The sequence below is a fragment of the Chiloscyllium plagiosum genome, unplaced genomic scaffold, assembly GCF_037043375.1.
Source record: "Chiloscyllium plagiosum isolate Xiang-an unplaced genomic scaffold, Cpla_swu_hap1 HiC_scaffold_7, whole genome shotgun sequence".
Lineage (NCBI taxonomy): Eukaryota > Metazoa > Chordata > Chondrichthyes > Orectolobiformes > Hemiscylliidae > Chiloscyllium > Chiloscyllium plagiosum.
The window spans coordinates 36,417,962-36,437,618 of NW_028270145.1; the positions used below are offsets into that span (position 1 = coordinate 36,417,962).

The following is a 19,657-nucleotide window of genomic DNA, read 5'->3' on the forward strand; positions in this document are numbered from 1 at the left end:
CCGCCTCGGAACACTTCAACTCCAGGGCATCAATGTGGACTTCAACAGTTTCCTCATTTCCTCATTTCCACCTCACACCAGTTCCAAACTTCCAGCTCAGCACTGTCCCCATGACTTGTCCTACCTGCCTATCTTCTTTTCCACCAATTCACTCCACCCTCCCCCCCCCCCCCCCCCCACAACCTAACACCTTCATCCCCTCCCCCACTCACCTATTATACTTTCTCCCCACCCCACCTTCCTGTCACTTATCTCTCAACCCTTCAGGCTCTCTGCCTGTATTCCTGATGAAGGGCTTTTGCCCGAAACGTCGATTTTACTGCTCCTCGGATGCTGCCCTGAACTGCTGTGCTCTTCCAGCACCACTAATCCAGAATCTGGTTTCCAGCATCTGCAGTCATTGTTTTTACCCATTAAGTGTATAAGTCCTGCTAAGATTTGCTTTCCCAAAATGCAGCACCTCGCATTTATCTGAATTAAACTCCTATCTGCTACTTCTCAGCACATTTACCCATCTGATCAAGATCCTGTTGTAATCTGAGATAACCTTCTCTGTCCACTACACCACCAATTTTGGTGTCATCTGCAAACTTACTAACTATACCTTTTATGCTCGCATCCAAATAATTTTTGTAAATGACGAAAAGTAGAGGATCCAGCACCGATCCTGTGCACTCCACTGGTCACAGGCCTCCAGTCGGAAAAACAACACTCCACCAAACCCTCTGTCTTCTATCTTTGAGCCAGTTCTGTATCTAAATGACTAGTTCTCAGTGTTCCGTAAGATTTAACCTTGATAACCAGTCTCCCATGGTGAACCTTGTCAAACACCTTACTGATTTCCATATAGATCACATCTACCACTCTGCCCTCATTAGTCCTCTTTGTTACTTCTTCAAAATAAAACTCAATCAAATTTGCGAGACATGATTTCCCACGCACAAAGCCATGTTGACTATCCTGCTCGTCTGAGATTATGTCCTCATAACCCCTCAGTGTCTAATCTGTCAATTGATTTTGTTTCAGTTCTTCTTTCTAAACTCCAATGGGTATAACTCCAACATACTCAATCTCTCTCCTCATAAAACAATTCGTCCATACCTGAAATCAAGGTAATGATCCTTTTCTGGGCTGCTTCAAATGCCAATATATCTTTCCTTAGATAGGGAGACCAAAACTGCTCAAAGTATTCCAGCTGTAGTCTAAATACTACCTTGTGTAGTTTTAGCAGTATTTCTCTACTTTTATATTGCATACACTTTGAAATAAAAGCCAAAATTTCATTTGCTTAAGCTATTATCTTCTGCTTGGATGCTTGCCCTTTGTGATTTATGTATAAGGACACTCAACCCTCTGTGCTTCAACTTTGTGCAGTCTTTCAGTATTTAAATAATTTTCAACTCCTCTGTTCTTCCCACCAACTCCATGTCCCCTCATTCTCTCACATTATATCCCATCTGCCAGGGTTTTGTACACTAACTTAGCCTGTCTATATCCATCTGCAGACTTTGTGTCATCCTCACCCTCTTGCCTTTCCACCTATTATTTTGTTACCTACAAATTTGGCCATAGTACATTCACTTCTCTCATCCAAGGTATAAACATATATTGTCAGCAACTGTGACTCTAGAACTAGTCTCTGGAGCATACCAGGTTGCTGTCCTGAAAAATAATCCCACCTTATCTTAACTGTCTGTCTTCAATGCATTCAGCCTGCACAATTAAAAACATACTTGACCCTCCATTCCCACTACTCTTCCTGCTGCAGCTGCATTTGTCCATTACGCTATCTGTAAAAATAGCCACTACACAGTCCTTATGGAGGTAAAATCTAATGTTCTCATTGAGAATAACCTCCATCCTGTTGTGTGGCACTATCATCATGCTAAATGCAATAGACTTCGCACAGATCTAACAACTCGATTGGGCTTCCATGCGACACTGTTGGCTGTCTAGCAGCTAAACTGTCGACCCAAGGCAATCTGCAGCCTCATGGCCCAGCATATACCCCCCACCCCAACCCCAATCCAACCATCAACCCAGCAGATCAACCTCCGTTCAATGCAGAATGCATAAGGGATGCCTGGAGTACCAGTCATATCTAGAGGAGATGGAACAGCCTGATGAAGCAATATAACAGGACTAATTGTATTCTAAATAACAAGTAGAAAGTAATGGACAAACCTAAGTAACTCTACAACCAATTGATCAAATCTAAGCTCTGCAATCCTGTCACATCTTGTAATGAATGGTAGTGGGCACTTAAACAACGCACTGGTGGAGTATGTTCCAACAATATCTCCAGTGGAACCCAGAACATCAGTGCAAATGATAAACCTGACATTCTTCAGCCAGTGTGTCTGAATCTTGCTGTCCTCAAGAGTGCCAGCATATTAAATGTCAGTCTTCAGTCAGTTTGGTTGGAGTCATATATGTGCAAAGGAAGATGGTTGAAATGGTTCATCTCAGCTCCAGGACATTTCTGCAGGTGATTTTCATGGTGATGTTCTTGGCCTATTCATCTTTAGCTGTTTCAACAATCTTAATTCAATCCTGAGGTTTATTGATAACTGCACACTATTCAGCATTATTCACAACCTCTCAGATACTGAAGAAATCCATGTTCAACTGCAGCAAGTCATAGAGATGTACTGCACAGAAACAGACTCTTCGGTCCAACTTCTCCAGGCCGACCAAATATCCAAACCCAATCTAGTCCCATTTGCCAGCAATAGGCCCATATCCCACTAATTCCTTCGTATTCATATACCCATCCAGATACCTTTTAAATGTTGCAATTGTACCAGTTTCCACCACTTCCTCTGGCAGGTCATTCCATACACACACCACCCTCTGTGTGAAAAGGTTACCCCTTAGGTCCCTTTTATATCTTTCCCCTCTCACCCAAAATCGATGCCCTCTAGTTCTGGACTCCCCACCCCAAGAAAAAAAAACCTTGTCTGTTTATCCTATACATGCCCTTCATGATTTTATAAACCTCTATAAAGGTCACCCCTCAGCCTCCAACGCTCCAGGAAAAACAGCACCAACCTATTCAACCTCTCCCATGCTCAAATCTTACAACCCTGGGAACATCTTTGTAAATCTTTTCTGAACCCTTTCAAGTTTCATAACACCCTCCTGATAGGAAGGAGACCATGATTGTATGCAATATTCCAAAAGTGACCTAACCAATGTCTTGTACAGCCACAACATGACCGCCCCCCCCCCCCCCCCCCCCCCAAAACTCCTATACTCCGTACTCTGACCAATAAAGAAAAGCTTACCAAACGCCGCCTTCACTATCCTACCTGTGATTCTACTTTCAAGGAGCTATGAACCTGCACTCCAAAGTCTCTTTGTTCAGCAATACTACCAAGCCCTTCCTGAAGAAGGGCTTATGCCCGAAACGTCGATTCTCCTGTTCCCTGGATGCTGCCTGACCTGCTGCCCTTTTCCAACAACACATTTCCAACTCTGATCTCCAGCATCTGCAGACCTCACTTTCTCCTCAAAGAATACTACCAAGGACCCTACCATTAAGTGTATAAGTCCGGCTAAGATTTGCTTTCCCAAAATGCAGCACCTCACGTTTATCTAAATTAAACTCCATCTGCCATTCCTCAGCCCATTGGCCCATCTGATCAAGATCCTGTTGTAATCTGAGGTAACTTTCTTCGCTGTCCACTACACCTGCAGTTTTGGTGTCATCAGCAAACTTACTAACTGTACCTCTTATGTTCACATACAAATCATTTATATAAATGATGAAAAGTAGTGGACCCAGCACCGATCCTTGTGGCACTCCGTTGGTCACAGGCCGCAGTCTGAAAAAGGACCCTCCACCACCACCCTCTGTCTTCTACCTTTGAGCCAGTTGTGTATCTAAATGGCTAGTTCTCCCTGTATTCCATAAGAACTAACCTTAAAACATAGACAAAATAAAAAGAAAAGAATTAGCTTACTTGTAACTCTATTGAAAAGCTTAACAAAATAATAAAATATACTAACTATGGTTAATTAACTATTCCAATAAAATAACTTTCCATAAACACATTCTTGACAAAGGCAAATTCAATAAAACAGATAGATTTGCATGCGAGACTAGGAACAGGAAATCCCCAGCTTTCAGCTGTAACAGGGATAAAAGCTTCCGCATCCAGCTCCAAGACACCAGCAACTGCAGAAAACTAAAACCTTGAGCTTGACCCCACCCTTCAGGCTGCTTCTATTTTTCAAAATTAAAAAGAACAAAACCAGCTATTTAATCATTGGTTTTGAACAGACTTTGTCCTTTGTCTCAACCTTTTTTTAATTTAAAAAAAAATACCAGGACAAAATACACCTTTTAAAGCCAAGGTATCGTCACACGTTCGCATCTTCAAGACATCCCAATGTGTTAAAAGTAAAATACTGCAGATACTGAAAAGAAACCTGAAAAAAAAACAGCATATCAAGGAGAACCTGGATAATATCCAGGCTTAGACTGATTTGTAGATGCTGGTGTTGGACTGGGGTGTACAAAGTTAAAATCTCACAACACCAGGTTATAGTCCAACAGGTTTAATTGGAAGCACACTAGCTTTCGGAGAATCGCTCCTTCATCAGGTGGTAGTGGAGGGCTCAATCTTAACACACAGACTTTATAGCAAAAATTTACAGGCTTGGACTGACAGGTTCCATTCACACCACATTTTTGTCAGGCAAAGACCATCTCCAACAACATAGAATCCAATAATCGCCCCCAGCATCAATGGCGTCACCATCTCAGAATCTCCCGATACCTACGTTCTGGAGGTTACCAATGACCAGAAATTGAACTGGATATGAGAGTTCGTCAGACATTAGGAATCTTGCAACAAGTAATTCACATTCTGACATCCTAAGATCTGTTCATCATGAAAACACAAGTCGGGAATGTGATGAAATACTCTCTTACTTGAATCAGTGCAGCTTCAATGAAGAAACTTGATACCTTCCAAGACAAAGCAGCCCCCTTGATTGGTTCCCCATTATTGAACATTCATTCCCTTCAACACAAATGCTCAGTAGATATGGTGTGTACCAAAGACTGCTTAGACAGCACCTTCCAAACCCATGACCACAATCAACAATAAGATCACCTTTTGTTCTTCTAAACTCTAGTGAGTACAGGTTTAACCTACTTAATTTCCCTGCATTACTTTGAGGTGTGTGACTGCTGCCTGGTGAAAAGATCAGGTAATTCCCATCCCTGATGTAATGCAATGGCTGCAACTCAGAATCCAGCTCTTCAACTTGAATCTGAAGTTCTTCAAGTTGCAAACATTTACTGCAGATGTATTCGCTCTGGATAACCTTTGTGTCCATCCAGCAAAACATCATTCCTTTTGCTATTGTATTTAATTTATTGCTCCCAGATTCCCTGCTCATTGTACTTTTCTGTAGTTTTACTTTGTTGAAAACAAAAGTCATATCAATCTTATACTTAACCAGCCACTTTTGAAGAAAGAGAGAAAAAATACACGAGATCTAAAAACAAACTCAACCCGTTATTTTTACTTTAATGCCTAGAAATATTCCCTTGTCCTAGTCACCAATGAGGCTGCTCGATGGGCCGAATGGCCTTACTTCCACTCCTATGTCTTATGTCTTATGCTTTTTCTGCACTCGCATCATGCTAGGGTTTGTAACTTCTCTCTGCTGCTGATTTCAATCTGAGCCTCCTGAGTTGTCTCATTCACTGCTTGCTTCAGAGCATTTACTTCTTCCAGTCAACCTTAGTTAAAGCACATTTGACCCTTTACATTAAATTCCACTTCAATCCAAAATTCCCATTTCACTCATTCATACTTTGTCTCATTCCTTCACACTGATTGTACTCTTCACTGTGGTGCAAAACTCCCTTTCTTATATCACCTCCAGAGCTCTGATGAAGAGTCCTCTAGACTTGAGGTGTTAACTTGCTCTCTCTCTAAAGATGCTGCCTGACCCGCTGTGATGTCCAGCGTTTTTTATTTGCAGTACAGATTCCAGTATCTGCAGTCATTTGCTCCCTTATATCAATCTACTTAGAATCATTTTTTCACCACAGTAATGAACATCTTATTTGTTTGATAATTTAGCATTTATGCTCTTTATATGCTTAGCCTCTGGAAAAATATTGCTAATCGTTTTGTTTATGTAGCAAAGGATCCTGAAGTGACTGATGATTGGTTTGATGCAGAAGAGAATTTCACTGCTATTGGCTTCAATGTCATGGGAATGAAAGCTAACAAAGGTGGAACCACGACAACTGAAGACGATAGAACAAGCAATGATGCATGTAAGAGAAAATGTCAAGACTAAAAATACCTTTTTAGAATTGATATAGAAAATAACCTGTAGACTTAACCCTGTCAACTGTTCAAACAAGTCATTATTATTTCCTGAGAAGTTATAGCTACCTTTCGTAATCTGATGCCCATCCGTCCTTCAACTAATCAAGCAGATTTTTTGCTAGTGTTAGTCCAGGTTCTTCTCAGTATGGAGCACACACTCCAATTATTTGATTAAAGATATAAAGCTTAAATAGTAAGGAAAGAGTTGCACATGATTCTGAAATGGTTTGTTGAATAAAGTGTGATGAGAGTATTTGAATATTGGCGTGAGCTTGAAGATATGTTCAGTTGGGTGCTTTTAACCTCCTCAATATGAGGCTTTCTTAAGTTAGTTGGACTGGGATATCTAATAGCCTTGTTATTGCATTAATGCTGTACAGTTGAAAGATGTGTTCATAATGCTACAGCTGTTATCCTGCATTCCTCGCCATTCTTTTTCTGTTCCACTTCTTTTTCAACTTGCTTCCTAATGATGGTTTTCAGTGTGGGTGGGTGTTGCTTAAAAAAAAGACACTTTTTCAGCAACTGTGATGTTTAGGTTTGATAGTCAATATCATTGCATACTATGCTGAATTCAGATGACTTATTGTAATGCTACACTGATCTGTGAGGTGAAAACTAGTCCTGTGTCTTTGAGAAATGTTTTAATAAGTTCTTTTCCTTTCTTTTCTCAGTTACACATATTGACAAGGAGACTGCTCAAACATGTTATATTTACATGGATGGGTTACCTGGAACAGTAACAGAGGTGCTGCATATCTTAGTGATTTTAATTTTAATTACAGTTTAATATCTTTCATCTTTTAAGATTAACAGCTAGAAATGATGGTTTTGTTAATAGAATTTAGCACATCCATGCCAAGTTCTTCTGTGCAGTTTCAATTTAGATATTAATCCATGTGAAGTAAAATAAGTGTACATTAAAGATTGTGGAGTAATCTGGATATATTGAACACTCTCAAGAAAACATTGCTGATGTCATTTCTGTTATGTGGGTGATCATAGTATTCATGTAACAGGATTTTTTTTCTAACCTTCCTAGATTGAATTAAGAAACCTTTTTCAGAAGTACCAGGTGTCTGGAATTTGGCTTTGCACTTTGCATGGTGAATACAGGTAATCTGAAACTATCTGAAAGCTTTGCTTCATCACTGCATTTTGTTGAATCTTAAGGCAAGATGGTGGTGGTCTGCAGAACAATAATGTATTAACCAGACCTATGCTTTAGGTCATGAATCACCACAGCTGAGGTACACTTAAAATTGGGATTCCCCAAGTTCAGGTTACATGAAGGAGTTTTCTTTTCACTTTTGCAGTTAAAGCTGTACATTTGTTGTATATTAAAGGGGCCAGACTTCTTTGTTTAAGACTGGAATGCACGCAATTCCAGTAGCATTTTTAAAACTTTTCTCCTATTGTTTCCAGTTGACCAGTGAGAAGTTTGGATTTTTTCTATTTCCTCATGACTTGATTTATCCAAATCATGAATTCCACTTAAAGTTGCCTGGTGTTTAACTCTGTAATTTTAGTTAACTCATTTCTTATTTAATCTTGACTGTGAAAGGGCCAGAAATGGAGAGCTATTCTTATTCCCCAACCATATAAGAAGCTTGTGAATATTACTATGTATTGACCCAGTTGGTAGTGAGTGATTCTTTTGGGATGTGATGCTATTAGTTAGTGTCACAATCACACTCTGATAAAGAACCAGTTTTAACAACGTAGCTGATTGTTTACCTGCTGTTTTCAGGACCTTATTCTTTACACATTGGCAGCAAATGTTGTAAAAATGACTACTCTTCAAAGTTACTTCACTGTCTGTGATTAGCTTTAAAGTCATCGAGATGTACACCAGTAAAACAGATACTTTTGTTCAACTCGTCCATGCAAAATGTCCAGATTACAGAGGAGTAAGTGCTGGATGTCTTGAAACGGGTAAAGGTGGATAAATCCCCACGACCTGATCAGGTGTACCCTCGAAATCTATGGGAAGCTAGAGAAGTGATTGCTGGGCCTCTTGCTGAGATATTTGTATCATCGATAGTCACAGGTGAGGTGCCAGAAGACTGAAAGTTGGCTAACATGTTGCCACTGTTTAAGAAGGATGGTAAAGACAAACCAGGGAACTATAGACCGGTGAGCCTGACCTCGGTGATGGGCAAGTTGTTGGAGGGAATCCTGAGGGACAGGATGTACGTGTATTTGGAAAGGCAAGGACTGATTTGGGATAGTCAACATGGCTTTGTGCGTGGGAAATCATGTCTCACAAACTTGATTGAGTTTTTTGAAGAAGTAACAAAGAAGATTGATGAGGGCAGAGCAGTAGATGTGATCTATATGGACTTCAGTAAGGCATTCGACAAGGTTCCCCATGGGAGACTGATTAGCAAGGTTAGATCTCATGGAATTACAGGGAGAACTAGCCATTTGGATACAGAACTGGCTCAAAGGTAGAAGACAGAGGGTGGTGGTGGAGGGTTGTTTTTCAGACTGGAGGCTTGTGACCAGTGGATTGCCACAAGGATCGGTGCTGCGTCCTCTACTTTTTGTCATTTATATAAATGATTTGTATGTGAGCATAAGAGGTACAGTTAGTAAGTTTGTAGATGACACCAAAATTGGAGGTGTAGTGGACAGCGAAGAGATTAGCGACCTCAGATTACAACAGGATCTGAACCAGATTGGCCAATGGGCTGAGAAGTGGCAGATGGCAGTTTAATTCAGATAAATGCGAGATGCTACATTTTGGGAAAGCAAATCCTAGCAGGATTTATACACTTAATGGTAAGGCCCTAGGGAGTGTTGTTGAACAAAGAGACTTTAGAGTGCAGGTTCATAGCTCCTTAAAAGTAGAGTCGCAGTTAGATAGGATAGTGAAGAGGGTGTTTGGTATGCTTTCCTTTATTGGTCAGAGTATTGAGTACAGGAGTTGGGAGGTCATGTTGCGGCTGTACAGGACATTGGGTAGGCCACTGTTAGAATATTGCGTGCAGTTCTGGTCTCCTTCCTGTCGGAAAGATGTTGTGAAACTTGAAAGGGTTCAGAGAAAATTTACAAGGATGTTTCCAGGGTTGGAGGATTTGAGCTATAGGGAGAGGCTGAACAGGCTGGGGCTGTTTTCCCTGGAGCGTCGGAGGCTGAGGGGTGACCTTCCAGAGATTTACAAAATTATGAGACGCATGGATAGGGTAAATCGGCAAAGTCTTTTCCCTGGGGTGGGGGAGTCCAGAACGAGAGGGCATAGGTTTAGGGTGAGAGGGGAAAGATATAAAAGAGACCTCGGGGCAACCTTTTCACACAGAGGGTGGTATGTGTATGGAATGAGCTGCCAGAGAAGTGGTGGAGGTTGGTACAATTGCAACATTTAAGAGGCATTTGGACGGGTATATGAATAGGAAGGGTTTGGAGGGATATGGGCCGGGTGCTGGCAGGTGGGACTAGATTGGGTTTGGGATATCTGGTCGGCATGGACGGGTTGGACCGAAGGGTCTGTTTCCATGCTGTACATCTCTATGACTCTATATAGATGGATCTGGGCGTGCAGGTCCACACTTCCCTAAATGTGACAACACAGGTGGCAGAGGTCATTTAAGAAAGCATATGTCAGCTGGTGCATGGAGTACAAGAGTTGGCAAACCATGTTGCAGCTGTATAAAACCCTTGTTGGGCCACTTTTGGGATATTAGAAAGGGTTAGTGATCAAACTTCACATGCACTGGCAAAGTGAATGAACATGAGAAGAGGAATTCTTAAAACGAGGCTGAAGGTATTAAGCTGAATGCACACTGAATAAGAAATAAAGTAAGTGAACTTGTGGTGCACATAGAAATTGGCAGGTATGACTTGGTGGGCATCACAGATGGTGCTGCAAGGACATCAGGATTGGGAGCTGAATAAAGATAGGCAGATGGACAGAGGGTGCGGTTGCTTTATTAATAAAAAATTAAATTAAATCAATAGTAAGATACAAAGAAGGATCAGATGGTGTGGAATCTGTGTGGGTTGAATTGAGGAACCGCAAAAGTTTAAAAACTCATAATAGGAGTTCTGTACAAGCTTCCAAACAGTATTCAGGAACTGTGGCACAAGATACACCAGGAAATAGAAAAGGTGTGTAAGAAAGGCAAAGTTACAGTGACCATGAGGGATTTCAATATGCAGGTAGACTAGGAAAATCAGGTTGGTAGTGGAATGGAATTTGTGGAATTTTTGGAGCACCTTGTGGTGGAACCCACTAGGAAACAGGCAATACTGGTTTTAGTGTTGTGTGATGAGGCAGACTTGATAAGGAAGCTTAAGGTGAAGGAACCCTTAGAAGCCAGTGATCATAATGTGATTGAATTTATATAATTGTGAAAGCAGAATAAACTGGCATCTGGGGGGGAAGCGCGAAATCTTTGGCAATTGAAAGGTTATTTTAACAAAACAGGTATGGCAGCAATTCTCCGAAATAACATATCAACAATTGAGAGACTAGTTTTGTGACAAAGTGGTTGCCATATAAAGTGTGTCAAATTTTATTTCCACATGGTATTCACCCAAAAAAAAGGAATTGGTGGAGAATGGTCTCAGGGAAGAGTGTGTTGAATTTCTAAGTCAGGTTACTATTGAAAAGGAAGAGGTGTTGTGTGTTTTAAAAAGTAGTAAGGTAGATAAGACCCCAGGTCCAGATGGGATCTATCCCAAAATATTGAGGGAGATAAGAGAGCCAATTGCTGGAGCATTGACCAACGTATTTGTATCCTCTTTGGCCACAGGTGAGTTCTCAGAGGACTGGAGAAAAGCCAATGTTTTCCCATAAGAAGGGTAGCAGGGATAAACCAGGAAATCAGGCCTGTGAGCCTAACATCAGTGGTAGGGATATTATTGGAAAACATTTTCAGGGACAGGATCACTGTGGCATGGTGGCACGGTGGTTAGCACCACTGCCTCACAGCACAGCAACCGGAGTTCGATTCCGCCCTTGGGCAACTATCTATGGTTTGTTTGCACATTCTACCTGTGGGTTTCCACCGGGTGCTTCAGTTTCCTCCCACAGTCCAGAGATATGCAAGTTACGTGGATTGGCTATGCTAAATTGCCCATAGTCTCTGGGGATGTGCCAGCTAGATGGATTAACCATGGGAAATGCAAGGTTACAGGGATAGGGTAACAGACCGGGTCTGGGTGAGATGCTGTTTGGAGAGTTGGTGTGGTTCAAATGGTCTGTTTCACTCTGTACAGATTCTATGAAATCTATAAGCATTTAGAAATAAGTGGACTTATTAGCGATGGACAGCGTGTTTTGAGCGAGGGAGTTCGTGCCTCACTAACTTGATCGAGTTTTTTGAGGAGGTGACCAAGATGATTGAGGGAGAAGTGGTTGATGTTGTCTACATGGATTTCAGTAAAGCCTTTGACAAGATCCCTCATAGCTGACTGGTATAAAAGATGAAGTCATGTGCTATCAGGATGAACTCGCAAGATTATTGCAAAACTGGCTTAGACATAAGAGTCAGAGGATAGTGGTGGAATGATGCTTTTTGGAAAGGAGGGTTGTGACTGATGGTGTCCCACAGGGATCAGTGGTGTGACCTCAGCTGTTCGTGATCTACATAAATGTTTTGGAGGAAAATATAGCTGGGCTAATTAAGTTTGTGGATGATACAAAGATTGGTGGAGTTGCGCATAGTAAGGAAGATTGTCGGAGGATGCAGCAGCATATAGATCAGTTATATATCGATTGAATTACTAGGGGATGCAAGTTCAAGGTGGTGGGGTGGGAGGGTTTAAAAGAGATGTGCAAGGCAGGTTTTTCACACAAAGAATGGTGAGTGCCTGGAATGCATTGCCAACGGAGGTAATGGAAGCTGACATGATAGATTAGATTAGATTACTTACAGTGTGGAAACAGGCCCTTCGGCCCAACAAGTCCACACCGCTCCGCCGAAGCGCAACCCATCCATACCCCTACACTTACCCCTTACCTAACACTACGGGCAATTTAGCATGGCCAATTCACCTGACCTGCACATCTTTGGACTGTGGGAGGAAACCAGAGCACCCGGAGGAAACCCACACAGACTCGGGGAGAACGTGCAAACTCCACACAGTCAGTCGCCTGAGGCGGGAATTGAACCCGAGTCTCTGGCGCTGTGAGGCAGCAGTGCTAACCACTGTGCCCATAGCAGCATCCAAGAAGGACCTGGATGAATACGTGACTATGAAGGGAATAATGAGATAGAAATCCTGTAAATGAAGACAGCTTTAGTGTGGAAGGGCAAAATGTGTCGACACAGGTTGGTGACGATTCGCCACGGCAGATTCATTGCTGATGATTAGCCACTGCCAGTTCTCCACCAGCGTTTCTCCACTGGGGTCGTTTGACCTCTGGAGACTATTCGCCATCAGAAATATATATATGTACTGATTGTTTTCCCTCCCACCTGTTCTTTCATACTTCTCAGTCCCTTTTATTTATACAACTACATACAACATATTGATTAAAAAAAAAGGTAAAATAAATGTCATTTAATTGGTTTATATATAAAAATGAGTTACAAACTTTAACCAGAAAAAGGAAATATATTTTAAAAATCTTTATAATGGCAGTAAAATCTCTCATTAATATTAAACAATGAAATTTCAGGTCATTTGTAAGTTATGTACTATTTATCTAAGATATTCCAAACAATCTTTTTCACCGTATTCAAGAACAATTTTTTTTTATTCTATCGTCTGCGTCTCGATTTTTTTTAGCTTTATTAGTGGTGGGTAACCCGCTATCAGCTGTTCCAGATATAAATCTTGCCCTTTTTGCACTTTCATTAACATTCCAATAAATTTCCATATCATTGAGTGGTGAGCTCTGAGTACAGAAGCAATTCTCCTATGAGCAGCTTCAGCGTGATTATTTGTGCGATCTTCGTTTATTGTTGTCTCATCGACTGACCACATATCATGGGGAAACAAAGGTGCCCTTCGGCTACTGCCACGTGTATTGTAGAGTCCAATATAATTAAATTCACACCAATCTAGTATTGGTTGTAGTTCTCGAGGCAAAAATCTGCAAGTGCTTCAAAATATACAACTTACTTGCGGTAGTGAATCGCCTTCAGTGGGCGGTGACAAAGTGTCCTCGGCAGTCAAAGGGCAGTGGCTAATCGTCGGCGGCGAATCTGCTATGGCAAATGGTCCCATCCCAGTCGGCGCGGACTTGGAAAGCTGAAGGGTCTGTTCCTGTGCTGTATTGTTCTTTGTGTGGCCTAACCAAAGTCATATAAAGCTGCAACATGACATTCTGACTCTTGTACTCATTGCACTTACCAATAATGGCCAGTATGCCATACGCCTTCTTTACCATCCTATCTACTTATGCGGCCACATTTGGGGAAGCTAGTAGGGACTTGAACCCCAAATTCCCTCTGTACATCAGTGCTTTTCAAGGTCCTTCCATTAACTAGACTTTTCCTTAACATTTGATCTCTTAAAGTGCAACACCTCACACTTGCCTGGATCAAACTCCATCTGCCATTTCTTCACTAATATCTGCAATTGATCGATATCCCAATCAAAAAGTGTGGTGCTGGAAAAGTGCAGCCAGTCAGGCAGCATCCAAGGAGCAGGAGAGTCGCCGTTTGAAACCATAAGTTCTTCGTCAGGGAGAGCCCATTCTTGAAGAAAAACTTATGCTCGAAACATCGATTCTCCTGCTCCTCGGATGCTGCCCGACTGGTTGTGCTTTTCCATCTCCACACTTTCTGACTCTGATCTCCAGCATCTGCAGTCCTCAATTTCCTCCTGATCTATATCCCACTCTGTGCTTTGAAAGCCTTCCATACTATGCACAACTCCTCCAATCTTTGTGCTGTTTGCAAACTTACTAACCTACCCATCTTCATTTTCATCCAAAATATCCACTACTATCTTCTGCCTTCCATGGGCAAGCCTATTCTGTATCCTAGTGGCCACATCATCATGGATCCCATGGATCTTAATCTTTTGAATGAGCCCACCATTGGGGACCTTGTCAAAAACCTTATTAAAATCCGTACAGACAACATCCACTGCTCTACACTCATGGATCACCTTTATCACCATCTCAAAACATTTAGTCAAGTTAGTCAGACATGACCTGCCATACACACAGCCATGCTGATTGTCCCGAATTAGACCATGCTTTTCCAAATGCAAGTAAATATTATCCCTCCGAATTCTCTCGAATAGCTTCCCTACCATGGATGTGAGACTCACGGGTCAGTAGTATAGTAGATTATCATTATTTCCCTCCTTGAACAGAGGAACGATATTAGCTACTTTCCAGTCCTGCAGGACCTCTCTGGTGGCTAGTGAGGATAAAAAGACCTTGGTCAAGATCTTATCAATCTCTTCTCTTGTCTCTCTAAAATAACCTGGAGTAGATGCAATCGGACCCTGTGGACTTCCCATCTTGATGCTCCAACACCAGTTCTTTCTTGATCTCAAGCCGCCCTAGGATACTAGCATGCTCCACATTAAGCTCAATATCCTCCATGACCTTCTCTTGGGTGAATACCAATGCAGAGTACCCAGTTAGGATCTTGCCTATATTCTCTGCCTCTAAGCGCAAATTCACTCCTTTATCCTTGAATGGTCCTTTCTCTTCTCTAGTTTTCCTCTTGTAGGTTGAGAGATGATCTTACGGATGTATATAAAATAATGAGGGGTATAGATCGAGGTAATGGTAGTTGCCTTTTCTCTCGGATGGGAGAGTTTCAAGATTAGGGGGCGCATTTTTAAGATGAGACGAGATAGATTTTAAAAAAGACATGAGAAAATATTTTAAAGGGTGATTGATGTGTGGAATGAACCTCCAAACGAAATGGTGGATGTGGGTACAACTACAATTTTTAAAAGACATTTGGATAAGTACATGAAGAGAAGCTTGAAGGGATATGGACCAGGAGCTTGCGGTTAGGACTAGTTTAGCTTGGGATTCTGTTTGGCATGGACTGGTTGGACCAAAAGATCGGTTTCCGTTCTGAGTCTGTATAGAATGCCTTGGAATTCTCTTTAACCCTATTTGCAAGGTTATTTCATGGCTCCAGCTTGCTCTCCTAATTCCCTGCTTGAGGTCTTACCTGCTTTCTGTATATTCCTCACCGGCCCTGTACGATTTTAGCTTCCTAAACCTTACATATACTTTTCTTCTTCTTTTGACTAAATTGACAGTCTCCCTCATTATCCAAGAGTCCCTGATCTTGCCATCCTTGTCCTTCCTCCATACTGGAACATGCCTGTCCTGAACTCTGATCAGTAGATCTTTCAACAACTCCTACATATCAAATATGGACTTGCCCAATAACCGCTGGTCATGCCTAATTCTGATGTAAAGTGCTCTCCCCCATTTTAGTACTTTGCTGCAAGATCTGACTTGTCCTTTATCATAGCTGTCTTAAAACCTAAGGATTTGTGATCACTGTTCCCAAAATGCTCTCCCATTTGACCAGGCTCATTAGCCTATACAAGGTTCAGTATGGTCCCTTCTCTAGTTGGACTGTCCACACACTGTTTCAAGAAACCCTGTTGAATGCATCCAACCACTTCTGCCCCACCTAAGCTTCTTGCTGTAAGGAAGTGATGGATGTGGGCACAATTTAAAAGATGTTTAAAAGACACTTAGATGAGTACAAGAATAGGAAAGGTTTGGAGCAAAATGGGCCTGCAGTGGGCAGATGGGACTAGTTTTAGTTTGGGATTAGCCTCTGTTATATTGCACCTTTCTATAATCTGCCTTCATATTTGTTCCTCAATATCTTGATAGCTGTTGGGGAGTCTATAGTTTAATCCATCAGAGTGGTTGCACCCATCTTATTTTTGAGCTCTACCCATATTGCATGAGCCCTCCAGTTTCCAGCCCTCCACTGGGCGGCACGGTGGCACAGTGGTTAGCACTGTTGCCTCAGCACCAGAGACCCGGGTTCAATTCCCACCTCAGGCGACTGACTGTGTGGAGTTTGCACATTCTCCCCGTGTCTGCGTGGGTTTCCTCTGGGTGCTCCGGTTTCCTCCCACAGTCCAAAAATGTGCAGGTCAGGTGAATTGGCCATGCTAAATTGCCCGTAGTGTTAGGTGCAGGGGTAAATGTAGGGGAATGGGTCTGGGTGGGATGTGCCTCGGCGGGTCGGTGTGGACTTGTTGGGCCGAAGGGCCTGTTTCCACACTGTAAGTAATCTAATCTAATCTAAGCACTCATGACAAAGTGACGTGAGAACATTCTAGACCTCCAAATGAAACCAGGATAAGAACTTAGTGTTTGATAAGGAATTTGCCAAGACACATTTGCACAGCCATACCTCCTCCTTCAGTGACTGTCTTTAGCTTGGATTTACCATGTGAATTTCAGTTGAAATTCCATTCTTCATGTTCCGAATCTACCAAGATTATATGTATGTAATAGCCAACAGTGCTGTTCAGACAACTGTCTCCTCTGCATTCTGTGAAGGGTACTCAGTGCCATGCATATCCATATGCTTTGTTTCCCCTTGTGAATGAGAGCCAAAGAGTATAATCATTAAATAAGAGATCACAAATTTAAGTCAGATAAGGAATTTCTCCTGAGGGTAGGAAGTCTGTGGAATTCTGTGCCATAGAGGACTGTTGAGGCTGGGTTATTAAGTAAATTCAAGGTTGAGATAGACAGATTCTTAATCAGTAAGAGAATCAAGGGTTTCGGAGTAAAGACAGGAAAGTGGAGTGTCAGATTAGCCATGATCTCATTGAATAGCTGAGCAGACTCTGGCTGAATGGCCCACTTCTGCTGCTATGTCTTATGGAGCTCTCTCCATCAGCACTGACACTCAGGATCTGTAAGCTGTCCTGATTCCCAGTTCCATTCTCATTCAATGCCTTAAGAAGAAACTCTGCGGGGATCCAAGATGGCAGCGACCCAGCAAGTCTGAGTCTATAGTGCTCCTCCCAAGACTTGGGCAAAGTGGGCCACCCGCCTCCACCACACTCACCAAATCATTTCAAATAGTTTTTACTTACTGCAGTTAGTTGCTCAGTACTGAATTTAAACAATCTAATCTCCTGTAAAAATGACTAAAAGGGAAGGGAGCAGTTCTCAGCAGGCAGGAACCCCTCCCCCACCCTCCCAGCTGCAGCTGAGGCATCCGCAGCTGCTCCGGGGGACTTAACTACGGTGGTGAGCCTCGTGGAAATAATCTCCAAATAATAATCGACTTCATCGAAGAGTCGCGGAGCCGATGGGATTCACTCTCGGCCTCACTACAAAAGCACGACCGAGACTCTTGAACAGCGAGTCCGGACCTTAGAGAATCACATCGACGACCTCGATTCTCGAGGTCGTCGAAAAAATATTAGCTTGCTGGGCCTTCCCGAATGGGAAGAGGAAGGCCAGCTTACAGCGTTTCTCGAACAGTGGCTTCCACAGCTTTTAAATCTGGAGGCTGGATCAGGCCAGGTAAGGGTGGAATGGGGGGCGGGGGGCGCGGGGGTAGGGTGCTCACTGTTAACTCTAGCTCTGTAGTATATTTGAATTTTCTTCATCCTATCGTGGGGTGCCTGGATCAAGGTTGGGGCACTGGTTGGGAGAGGATACGATGGACTTTTGGAAAGGAAGTGATACCCCCTGGGAACAAGGGGGGAAATCTCAATTTAAATACATTTTATATTTTTTTTAATTTAGAAATAGTTTTTTATTATATTGATGTGAGTGTATTAAAGAGCCTTTATTTTTGTGAATTTTATATACTCCATGCTCGGGATGCCCTGGATAGGGTTTCCCCTCCCGAGGGGTCTCGGACTTGCCCGGACGATTGTGGTTAATCAGTTGGTTAAATGGTACACCTGGAATGTCATGGGGAGTAATTCACCAGTCAAAAGGAAGAAAATATTATCAAACCTCAAGAAAGAAAGGGTTGATACAGCTCTCCTACAGGAGACACACTTATTGGATAAAGAACTCTTGAAATTACAACAGGGTGGATTTGATCAGGCCTTCTTTTCTTCCTTCAGCTCAAAAATTAGGGGAATTGTTATTCTTATTCGGAAGAATTTTCCTTTCAAAATCCTAAATCAGATAAAAGACAAATCTGGACGATATATTCTGATTAAAGCCCTTATAAATGGAGAGGGATATGAGATTTTAAATCTGTATTGCACCCCGGCACAGCCTTTTAAATTTATAACAGAAGCCTTCTCAAAATTGATGGCTCTCGGTGCTCGTCATACAATTATAGGGGGAGATTTTAAATGTATTATGGATCTGGAAATAAATAGGATTCCCAAGAGTACTGCAGGAGTATCTCCCAGATCTAGACAATTGGTGGATTTGAACAAAGAATTAGGACTAGTAGATGTATGGAGATGCCTTCACCCACAGGGCAGAGATTTTTCTTTTTACTCCAATCCACATAAATGTCATGCCAGAATTGATATGTTTTTTGCCCCCTCAATTTTTTTAAATTCCATATCATCCTGTAAATAGGCAGTATAGCAATTTCTGATCATGCTGCTGTGTATATGGAAATCAAGGCGAAGAACAATGAGCATTGGCGTATGGACCCCTTCCTGATGAAAGATAGTAGATTTGTAAAGTACTTCTCTCAAGAATTTAAAACTTTTTTAGAAATTAACTCAAGTATAGCTAGCATCCCATCAATGATGTGGGAGACCATCAAAGCTTATGCGCGAGGTTTGATCATCTCATACTCAGCGACTCAGAAAAAATTAAAGGGAGAACAACAGCGTCTGCTCGAAACTCGCTTAAAAGCAACTGAAACAGCAAACGCTGACAGACCTTCTATTATCAAATTACAAAGGATTACGGCCCTTAGGACAGCTCTAAACACCATGCTTACCCAAACGGCTAAGAGGGAAATATAATTTGCAAAACAAAGGTTATACGAATTTGGCAATAAACCTGGTAGATACTTAGCATTTCTCGCAAAGAAAAACAAGGCCCCTCAAACTATCACGTCTATCAAGGGAAGTACAGGTATTCTGACTCATGATCATAAAAGGACTAACGCAATGTTTAGAAAATTTTATTCTGATTTATATAAATCACAGGATTGCAAAGACAGAACTCGGAGGATGCAGTCATTTTTTAAAAACCTGACCTAATTCCGGAACATATATCAGTCCTGAATGTTCCTTTAACAAGCCAAGAAATACTTGACGCAATCAGGCAACTTCAGAATGATAAGGCACCTGGCCCAGATGGCTTTCAAGCTGAATTCTATAAATAATGTAAAGGAATATTGGCTGGTCCACTAATGGACATGTATAACTACTCTTACAATCAGGGCTGTCTC

The 19,657-nt window shown here is 41.9% G+C and overlaps 1 protein-coding gene across 1 annotated transcript in view; it reads left to right on the forward strand.

Annotated features, from left to right (window-relative positions):
- rbm44 (RNA binding motif protein 44) overlaps positions 1-19,657 on the forward strand; it is a 77,311-nt gene that overhangs the window by 36,488 nt on the left and 21,166 nt on the right. Inside the window, exons 8-10 of the mRNA XM_087989455.1 lie at positions 6,167-6,304; positions 7,034-7,107; positions 7,402-7,475. Coding sequence (XP_087845581.1) covers positions 6,167-6,304; positions 7,034-7,107; positions 7,402-7,475 — 286 coding nt within the window. The remainder of the gene's footprint in view (positions 1-6,166; positions 6,305-7,033; positions 7,108-7,401; positions 7,476-19,657) is intronic.